Here is an 11,786-nt window from a genome sequence, read left to right as displayed (position 1 = left end):
TGAAAAAATAGCGTAAATGTTTATTGGTATGCATTAAAAAATTGTTACAGCCTATATATGTAACATTTATACATAATAGTTTACTTTAATAGTTGTGTACAAAGTTTTCTGTTTAATTGCTATATTACAAGTTAGTTGTTTACACCACACATATTACGTATATTGAAGTGTGAGAGATAAATACTTAATATGGTTATTTGATGTACATTTTGCAAAATCATTACGGTAATGACGAGAGAGATAAAAGCGAGGCTCTTGACCCGATTTCCGACACTTCCTGGGTACAGCAGCTTTAAGAAGTTGCTCACAGTAAAAGTCACATGCCTCGTGTACAGAGTACTATCATGTGAAGAATCTCATTCCATTTGTAAAAAAAAAATACAACTTTAATACCGATAATCAGAGAAACTATGTATTTGATTTGTGCCTAAGTATTTTAACTTAAAGACCAAGGATTCAATCTCAGGTCTACATCAATGTTATTTTGTCAGTAGAGCTATAATTATAAAGACTACACAGTGGTTATTCAATTGTTTTGGACCAACGTCCTCTGTAGCTATGTCAAACAAGTTTTTCTCTGAAAGGTTTTGTTATCCTAATCTGAAGTGGGCCTTCAAATATCATATAATATGTAACTACAGATTGGAACTTGTACAGAAACGATCAAGTTGATGACAATTTTTAATAGGATAACTTTTTATAATTCCTCAAATATTCCAATGTGTATAGACTTACAAATTCACAAAAAACATGTTTATATTAATGCAGAATTTCATATATATATCATTTGACGACTTTTATTGATTTTGAAATTTTTCACTTTTGTATAATATTCATGGAGAAGGAAATATAACAATTCATAATTCATTTATATGAGTCATCATTAGGATCATTATTTTTGTATAATCTTTTCAAATATCCACAGATGGTCAAGGGATTATTAAAAAAAATTAAAATCAAAGTGCAGGGTGGAGTGTTCAATTTATAAGGTTTCTAGGGTACACGATTGTCATAACACAGTTCCGAGGTTGCCCTTTGCAAGTATGACAATATCCGGGGGCCATTTGTTCCTCGTCTGTCGCAATATATACGTGTTTTATTTCATTCCCTACTCCATTAACACTCGCCTCTTTCAAATTTCTTTGTTCGGCACTGGTAAATATGACATCAGTAAATTTGTAAATTTATCTATCTTTTAAAAATACTATATACACATAACTTGAAAACTGTAGCTATAACCTGACTGTTAGTGCGCGTCACTCGCAAAATTAATTGTTATAATTATCCTAAAACAAATGTGGAGTAACCAATTTTCAGTCTAAAGTGAGCATGCGCAGACACATAGAAATATCCTGCAGGCTCTTGGTTTCCAAGAATATATTCTTTGTGTTTACAAACAGCGTGGCAGGTTGTGATCAACGTGAAATGCACCTTGGATTGTCAACTTCCTTGAAGGCAAGACGATGGACCCCTAATTTCGTTTTATTAGGGATCCTTCAGTAATTACAAGGACAGGGCTGGGGTTATTAGGGGTGGATAGATCACTTTTTACAAACCAGTCCTCGTGGGCCATATTTTCGAAAATGAAAATTAGGGGAGGGTCACATTTTGCACTAACTTTTCATTATTTTGTGATGTTGGTGTGATCCCACCACTGCCATCGGTTCAATGGCTACCACATCTCAACACTGTAAAGTAATATGATATCATAACACATCAGTGAAATGCAGTGAATTGTTAGTTGTGGTGTGAGCAGAGGAGCGGGTTTCACAGAAAGTAAAGGAAGAACAGCCTGGTAAGATACTGGGGATAATGTGGTCGAGTGGAGATGTTGACCTTGAATGGTTCAATTCCGAAAGATGGTATATATAATACACATACACTAACACAGTAACAATAAATCATGTTAGAGAATCTAACATTGACTTATTTTATAAATCTACTATAAAGGTTTTAATCGTTCATTATTTTGACAACCCATCCTAAAAAGAGATAGTCTTCCTTCTAATGCAACTTTTCCCCTGTTGCAGTTATTTCTGATTACCCAGACTCCACTGGGACTGTTACGCGGGGGGGGGGGGGGTGAACCCCTATGGAATCTGGGTAATCGAGACTGTTGTTGTACGTATATTATTTGACACAATGTACATGACCGTAATTAATGTTACTTGACAAGTTAAATGTGTAGCGAATTCGTGTGTATGATACGATGGCCTGATAGAACAAATTATTCTTGAACGATTTGGTACGATCTGGCCATGGTTGTATAGTGATCAACAGGTGCTATAATATGAGATGAAGTTAGTTGAATTACATTTTGTGTGTACTGTTGTTTTTTGTTTTGTTTTGTTTTGTTTTGTTTTGTTTTGTTTTGTTTTGTTTTGTTTTGTTTTGTTTTTTCTTGTTTTAGTTTTTTCATGTAGTTTATTTGTATTTTTGTTTGAATAGCGTTAACATTTCTCTGCAAATATTGAAATGGGAAAACATAAAACACGAGAGGTACAACTTGTACAATGATTATAAAAAAATGTTTTATCAAATGAATTCCTGCGCCTGCAGAAACATGATTGCTGTTATGGCTGCAGTGTACAGAAGACAAATCCACATCAAAGTTCTGTCGATGACATGAGCTACATCCTGCCATTCTCGTGATAATTTGTGTCGTTGATCTTTTTCTTTCATCCTTCGGGACAGAAATTCTACACATTGTAAAATTTTCTCCAATCGGTCTTCAGGTACGCGTCTGCGGGTTGCATTTCCTCGTGCAAGGTTTGGTCCCGTGTTCCGTCTCTTCTGAAGATCTTGCATCATGGTACTATTTTCGATAACAAAACCACCATTGTCCATTATACAGCAAATAGTTTCTTGCTCTTGTGTACCATTCATCCCCACATCTGAATGATCGATAGGGCTGCTGTCAACATGTTTTCGCGTAGTTTCACGTTTGTCATCAATGATGATATTTTTATTCCGTGGGCCTGACCTGGAATGGACAGTTTTCTTATTTGAGAGGCAGACCAGTGGTGCTAAGAAATCAAATATGACTGTCCTCACTCCATCTGGAATCTGTCGTGCTTCACGATGATAGACATTGAGTACAATTACCGTCACGAACACCGAGAACGCTACCATGATTATCATACCAATAAAGTATTGACCTGGGGAAATACAAAAAAGGTTCGTGTTTAAATCCCAAGATCCGCTATATAAAGGGAATTATGGGTAATCTATGCATATGCGGGAAATTAAAACTGCCATAAGGAGCACTGATTTTGAGCTCCTGTTTTTAATACTGCACTTTCATGTTACTATCTGTTTGCTACAATCACACAGAAAACAATAGGAAACTGCACATTCTAGATTTTATCGCAATTTCTTACTACATTTTGTCTGAATGAAATAAACCATTTAAAGGTACTGCAACTAGGTAACATTGTATATACATTTTACAGTGTAACTATAAGCGACATAGCATAGACATTTTACAGTGTAACCTAAGTAATATAGCATAATGATACATTTACAGTGTAACTAAGGCGACATAGCTTATATATTTTACAGACAACTAGGGGGACATAAATGTTTACTTTGTAACTTGATGGTCGACATGGGATGTATTTTTAGCTTTATACATGTAACATAGGATATATATATATATTGATTGTCACAGCATATTCATGGGTATTGAATTAGGATCCAAACACCATGTTATCGTACATCGTTTGCATAATTGATAAAGGTTGTTCACTGTTAAAACAATAACAGTATCATCATCATCATCATCATCATCATCATCATCATCATCATCATCATCATCATCATCATCATCATCATCATTATCATCATCAACATCATCATCACCACCACCACCACCATCACCATCATCATCATTATCTACCACAAAAAAGAGCAACTGCAGAAGCAGCGATACGCCTCAAGCTTCTCATTTTAGATCTCATGGGGGGGGGGATACTTGTCTAGAGGTCCTATAGTGGCTAAGCCAAAGTAGAATTTTATCCTGACAATATAATGAATTATTGTCATATTTCATTTTTGTGTAGCAGACCAATATTAGTCTCTCATATTAGATATAAATATATATGTATATAGCACTGGCCTAGTAATGCTGGTATCAACTCAAATAAGAGTCCTACGTACCTAATATAGGAGTGTCTGACGTTGGAGGCATCGTCGTGTTAACCAGTTGCTGAAATACAATTAAGGACAACAAATTGGTCATCATTAGGGTAACCTTTTCACCAGACTCGGGTGGAAGGTAAAATCCAACGAGCGTCAGCATAGCTATGAAGGTATTCGGTATCATAATATTGATAACGTAAAACAACGGACGTCGCTTCATGACTATAGTAAATGTCATGTCTGGGTAGGGCTCCGGGCAACAGTTGTAATAGATGACATTCCGCTTAGCTGGTGCACGTAGTAAATCCCACTCTCCATTGGTCACATAACCAGAGAGATCCGCTTCTCCAAAATCGCTCTCTAAGTCTATAGCAAAACCATCATACGTCCACGACCCGAACTTCATTATACAAGTTTGTGTGTCAAATGGAAAGGTGTGTAAATTGACGGTGCAAGAACCTTTGAAGATAGCCGGAGCGTTCCAAACTATTTTTCCGGTATTTGATATCATTACGTTCGTTTTTTCGATCCTGGAAAATTCCTCATCAACACTGTAATAAATAAAACGAGATAGGTGATACACATTATATGATTCTATTTGAGAGAACATTATATATACTTGTGTTTACAACTCTTAACACCCAACTAAAGCAATTCCATCACTTGCCACACTCATTTATAGCATCCATATCAAGTGTAAAATAACACTGGTTTAATTAGAAGACTAGCATGTAGCATTTCCAACTGTAGTCAATTTATACACAAAGTTGTCAGCCAACAAACAGCAAACTAACACAGTGTAATGAGAGTGTCACAACTGTACATGTGATGATCTATTGCTCTAAGCGAGGCGTAGACACCTGATGATATTTATGTTTACTCTCTAGTCGTTTTATGACTAACATTAATTGTTTCCTGATCGATGCCATTAAGATGCACCCCATACTGAGCGGACAATTAAACAACTGTAACAGTACACTTTTACACTTGATATGGATGATATAAACGACTGTGGCATACTGGGAAAACGCTGGGTGTTATGAGTTGTAATACAGCCCATTTCATGTTACCGTTCACTAGCTCTGTTTGATACAACCACACATACACCAATAAGAAACTGCACATGCTATACTCTAAGATAGCAAGATTGAATAAATACAGTTTCTTGCTACATTTTGTCTAAATTAAATCAAATACTGCCACCATACACAGACATCAAATGAACACTGCAAACATTGTATGTGTCTCGTTGCAGTATGTTTGTCATTTTATAACAGACATAATGTAGCAAGAAATTACGATCTTGCTATTTTAGAGTAGAAATATCAGTTTCTTACTGGTTTCTACGTGATTGTATAAAACAGATCCCGTGAACGGTAACTTTTAACAATGGGTTGTATGAATGTGTCAGCAGCACGTAATTGAAATAGAAATTATCTCGAAAATATCATAGTTATGCTGATATTGGATATGATTACGTAACGTTTGTTGTAATAGCGTAAAGTAATACGATTAAAAATCGACGATTTCAATCTCAATTTCCAATCTCCTGGAGTAATTATGTGTGTGGAAGGGTGTCTGAATATGTACGTTTCGACAAAAAAGCCAAAAAGCCAAATAAACTAAAACATGTTTTTTTTCCGATAACATGTCTCTGGAAAATAGGGTAGGTAGGTCGGAATTTTATTTATTTACTTGAGAAATTGCTTCTTCGACCCCTAAGGCAAGACAGTCGTTGGTCACAATGCTTCTGTGACAGTTTGATGAAGTGTAAAACAAGCAATGAAGACAATTGTATGTGAAGTAGACGAACAAAGTATACAGATTGTCCTGTATAAATTCAACTTGAAGATTTGTTTGTTTGGAAGGGATTCAAAAAATGACTAAAGATGGTTAAGCATGAAAACTTACACGGAGATAGAAGTAAACTCTCACCATTTGAATGTGCTAACAAAATTCAAGGTCAAGGTCGGCTGCTTTAACTAGGGGTCGGTCAGGTTATTTGGCCTTAAGAACGTTAATGGATGAAAGCATATAATCTCTCTCAAGGAGACGTAACGGGCGTACCATCTTTTCAAAGGAAAATTTATAACCATATTGTCGTATATTTCAAAGCGCAACTCGAACATCAAAATTATAATTGGTAATTCTTGTTTAGCAAATAGCCTAGTTTGTGAAACTGCATAAATAATTTATGGAATTCATGGAAGGAAATTGTTTTCGTTTAATAATTAAATATCCTTGTTGATGGTGTATTGTTCTGACGAGTCTGGTGTTGCTGATGTGTGCATTCTTTAATTATTGTAGGAATGCAATAAAAAATTATTTTTCTCCTGAGATATTATATATAATTCTTCGCTTTCATGTTTGACAGTATGACGTTTATTAATTTTCATTTACTAATGGGTGTGGCAACAGTCGCTTTGTCAACTACAGCTAGTTTAGTCGATATAAATACATGTTCAAATGACATACGAATGAGTTATACTATCATTTTGAGAAAAAGGTTTATCAGTGTTTGCATAGTTTTAAATTTCACACACAGACAGGTTAAAAATAAACTCAATATAAAACATATCTAACAGAGACTGCGCAATAACATAACCTTATCGAATGCCCAAAACTGATAAATCGTGTTCAATACACATGCAGTATACAGCGTTATTACGGGTGATAAATGGGTATCGATTTTAGATTTTGAATATTCAACAAAACAAATTAACCATTTTAGTCCCTTTTATTAAAAACAAAACTGGCAGTGACAGACGCAGAAATAAGCCATTGTTACTGCCATCCTTCAAACTGTGTGAAATAACGTGATCCTCAACAGATGCGATATCTTTCTAGGTACCACTGACTATCAATTTGGGTTTAAAGAAATTAATTCTACTGATATTGATGTATTTTTATTGAAAGAGTTATTGATTTTTACAACGGTCATAATAATCCTGTATTTTGCAGATTCCACAAACGTTTGATATAGTAAATCACTGGATTCTATTTTGTAAATTGGTTGATAAAGATTTGCGTATCATTTGTATCAGCACCAACTGTTTTGTGTCAGATGGGGCTCTGTTTTATCTGAGCGATTTTCTTCCTGGTAATGGCGTTAGGTAGCTATTCTATCACCCCCGTCTTTTTGCTGTGTATATCGATAATCTAATTAAGTAATCTGCTAATTGAGATGAAGATTGGTTGTCAGCTTCGAGGTAAAATGCACCAATCATCTTTTGTAAGGAAATGACATCACGTTGATATGTCCGTCATTAAGTGTCTCAATATTCTTCTAAAAAGCACGTCGTGAATATGCTCGGCATCATGATATTATTTTCAATCCACAGAAGAATAAACGGCTTTCTATTCTAATTATTCTACCTACATTTGATGTTTCAAATTTTCTTCATGTCTTTTGCAATGAAGTGTTCATATATCTAGGAGTTATTTTGAATTGAGCGGGTAACGATAATAACAATATTAAGTGTCAAATGAGATCTATTCTATGCTAAAGTAATTCACTTACTAGTATCTGTAATTTTTGGAGCTGTACTTATATATTATATATATTACCCAAATGTTGCCATGAAAGTAAATATTCCCTTGCCAACTAACAGAAGTAAACCTCCGTACGGAATAGTTTAGTCCTACCATCTTGTTCCGCAATATATACACAAACATTTACGTGTGCATATCGACTTTGTCAATCCCAGTCGTCTGATGATCGCTGATGAAGCGTGAAACTCCCAGGACATCCTTATTCTTTTGAATTAAGTCTGTACATGCACATATATATGCCAACAACTGATAACCCGTGTTCAATACACAGTGTACAATGATATTTATGGATTTAGATTTTGGATTACTAAGTTATGTCCAATTTGCTTACATTTATTGAAATGTCACCATATACAAATAATACGTATTGCTACTTACTTGTTGTAAAGAATGATGTCAGGTCGCCATACGATGTCAGAAGGCAGTCGTATCAGTGTGACGTCACCATAATCAGACGCATTCCATGTAAGAAATTCGTCCACCCAACGCTGTATATAAAACAGACAAATCATTATATTAATATTCATACCGCTCCATGTAAAGGACAAGTTGTGAAATCACGGTGTGAAAAATAGTGTCTGGCAAAGCTATTCAAAAAGTTGTTCCACATCCTATAAGATCTTTATGGCTACACTGGTAACATGTGGTAACATACCACAAAAGCAAGAACCTGGGATCGAAACCGTGGACTCCCGGAGTAGGCCTTCCCAAGCTTTAATTCTAATGAAACATTTTGCATAACTCATTTTACCTGAGCACTTAACAATAAATCATACACCATGTTTATGCAATAAAGTGGAATAATGGTAACATTGTATATATGCCTTACAGTACAAGCATATGAAGTGTTTGTCACTCTATCAGTCTATGATCTAACTACCCGTTAATGTTTGATAACGAGCGATATTTTTAGATTAATTTATTTACATGGAATGCTGTACATATTATAAAGGGCATCATTGAATTACCATCAATTCAAAATATTTAGAATGCATTCGTATAATCTAATTTAACCTTTCACATATGGTTTATAGGATATGAGGAAAGAACCTTGTTGTTTAGACAAGTATAAATTAAGGTTTGTTCACCAGCGTTGTCGAAAATATCCTCAGGCCGTAGTCATCATCATCGTCGTCGTCATTCATCTTTGTCATCATCATCATCATCATCATCATCATCATCATCATCACCACCACCACCACCACCACCACCACCACCATCACCAGCAGCAGCACCATCAACAACAAAAACAACAACAGCACCAGCAGCAACATCACCACCACCGCCAACGCTATCAACACCACCACCACCACCACCACTACTACCACCACCACCACCATCACCACCATCACCACCATCACTACCATCGTTTTGAATATCATCAATTTAAGTATTAAACTCGTATAAAACAACATAATATCAAATCATTTCGAATGATATTTTATGATGAAAGTTTGCAGTTTTCAGGTAAGATTGAGTCCTGCAATCCATGCAAGATATAAAATCATACAAAAATAAGTCTTATTTACCTGTCGAAGCCAAACGTTCATGGTAAACTTTTGATTAACTTCATCCTGAAAAAAATCCAACATCATTCAAAGTTACAATCAACAAATATGATATTAGGAGTAAACAATAACATATCTACTATTCCAAGATATTTATGTTTATTTGTGATCGCGAATAATACAAATTAACCTACCATTCTGCCAAAACTGATACACCAAGGACAAGATATATTTAGGTATTTAGGGACATACTTTGAAAAACAATGATGGGTGAACGGAAAGACACATACACAGATGGACATATATATCCATATTGACATGGACCTAGTTAGCCAGATATCTAGATAGCGGAATACCTGCCAGCCAATATACATACATACATACATACATACATACATACATACATACATACATACATACATACATACACGTATATTATATGTGGGTAAATAATACGTTGGTACTATTAATAAATACTAAGTTGCAACAAATGGGTAAACAATACAAAATATTCAAATGGTAATAACATATTACTGCTCCATGCAATATGGGTGTTTGCATATGAGAATTGGACGACAACTGCTACGACAACAGATGCAAACTCCTGCTTTGGGGTTGTAATATTTACATTATCTTTATATGTTGGAAAACGTATCAGCTTTATTGATTTTTGTAATGAAGATTTTTATGCGATTGGATAGCGAAAATTGGAAAGCATCTCGTAAAATATGTAACTTAGACGAGGGATTATATATTTCTTGTTAATAGCTCAAGGGCAACAGAAACTTGACATGCCTGGCATGTATTCTAATGTTCTTATCTGAAACAATGACAAAACTAATTACATGTGAATATTGAGACATGTTATACAAACTACCAAAGAATATTAAAAGAACGATAGTGTATATGATATAGTTCTAATTATATCATTAAACTTACCATCTCTATTATCTGTGAAATTAAAATACCAAATGTTACCATAGTAACGTCTGAGTCGTTCAGGACAGGTCGCAAATATTTGCTATAATTTTCCATCAAATCCTTTACAAGTCGTACTCTTGGGTGTAATCCTCTGTGGTCGCCTAAAACAATTAATTTATTACAATATTAAAAGAAAAGCTGACATGTCAGTATTGAAGGCATGATTAGAATATTCAATAGATACATTCAACATTCAATATAAGTTCACTTTTTTCTCTGTTATGTTTGTGTACAACTTATACATACACGTTCATATATATATCGTATATCGCTTTGCTGTCAGCGAGAGTAAAACCGTACGTCTACAATTGAACCAGCTTACATAGCTGTTTTCATTATATATACATATAATTCATATAATATAAATATGTATATACATATTATTTGTCTCAGTTAATTAATTAATTAACATGAAAAGATAGACGCATTTATGATTGTGACACGTCGGTCTGTTTTTGTATGTATGTATGTATGTATGTATGTATGTATGTATGTATGTATGTATGTATGTATGTATGTATGTATGTATGTGTATGTATGTATGTATGTATGTATGTATGTATGTATGTATGTATGTATGTATGTATGCATGCATGCATGCATGCATGTATGTATGTATGTATGTATGTATGTATGTATGTATGTATGTATGTATGTATGTACCCATACCGACCACCGATCTATGTGCATTCTGAACTTTGCAGATGTTTTTAATATCTACTGAACATTTTGTCTTGTAATATACGAGTTTTAGGTCTTTTTTAATAGATCAATTCATTATTAAACATGAACCACAAATTTAAGCTTTGTTCTTCTTGTATGTACACTATTACTACACATTACGTATATTTAGTAATGTCATATGGCGCAATATGATAAAAGGAACACGTAACAGCTGTCGTGTTACTTATTATTTGGTGTCCCACACAGATTTGTGGTGTAGTACTGGGTGTTTATATATTTAAAAAAACAACCATAAATTCAAGAATAAAATATTCTTATATGAAGGTGCGAGAGGCTGTGAGACGCCTTGAAGTATAACTATCATTAATTAGACATCGTTCGTCTTGAAAACGTTCAACTTAAAGAGATGAGAACAATTATCTTTGGAATATAAAAGGGGAATCGAATTCTCAGATACCTGAAGAACATTCTTAATGAATTACAAATTACAGTCTTAACAGGTTACACCATCTTTAATTGACCTTGCATTACTCACACCCGTGTATCAACAAAATGTCACGAACAGATAACAACAGAGCGTATCATTTTCTAACGAGATATGGTTATAATAATATTTTATATTATGAAGTAATAAATTATATGTTCACTCACTTGTTACTTGTGCCTCGATATCTTGCACGCAGGCAAAAAGCAGCAAAATACACAATAGGCGTGTAGCGACCATACTTATTCTGTAACTCTTCACCACTGTGACAATGGACGATGTAGTGGAATGACCCGCAAAAATTATAATGAACTGTGCTATTTATAATAATATGCATGCCATACAAATATGTATATGTATTATGTTGATGCTTAATTTCGCCTTGTTATTGCTCATCAGGAACAAAAACACAAAGTTATCTATTTATCATATGAGAT

At 34.4% G+C, this 11,786-nt stretch overlaps 1 protein-coding gene across 1 annotated transcript; it reads right to left on the bottom strand.

Annotated features, from left to right (window-relative positions):
• Positions 1-2,535: 2,535 nt before the first annotated feature.
• Positions 2,536-10,848, bottom strand: LOC144452543 (neuronal acetylcholine receptor subunit alpha-10-like). The gene is made up of 6 exons (XM_078143645.1): positions 10,845-10,848; positions 10,140-10,282; positions 9,222-9,266; positions 8,071-8,180; positions 4,159-4,691; positions 2,536-3,158 (listed from the first exon to the last, which is right to left on the bottom strand). The coding sequence occupies exons 1-6, from the start codon at positions 10,846-10,848 to the stop codon at positions 2,536-2,538; spliced, it is 1,458 nt and encodes a 485-aa protein (XP_077999771.1).
• Between the last annotated feature and the right edge of the window lie 938 nt (positions 10,849-11,786).

Source organism: Glandiceps talaboti, chromosome 22 (assembly GCF_964340395.1).
Source record: "Glandiceps talaboti chromosome 22, keGlaTala1.1, whole genome shotgun sequence".
NCBI lineage: Eukaryota > Metazoa > Hemichordata > Enteropneusta > Spengelidae > Glandiceps > Glandiceps talaboti.
This window is presented reverse-complemented; position numbering and strand designations above follow the sequence as displayed.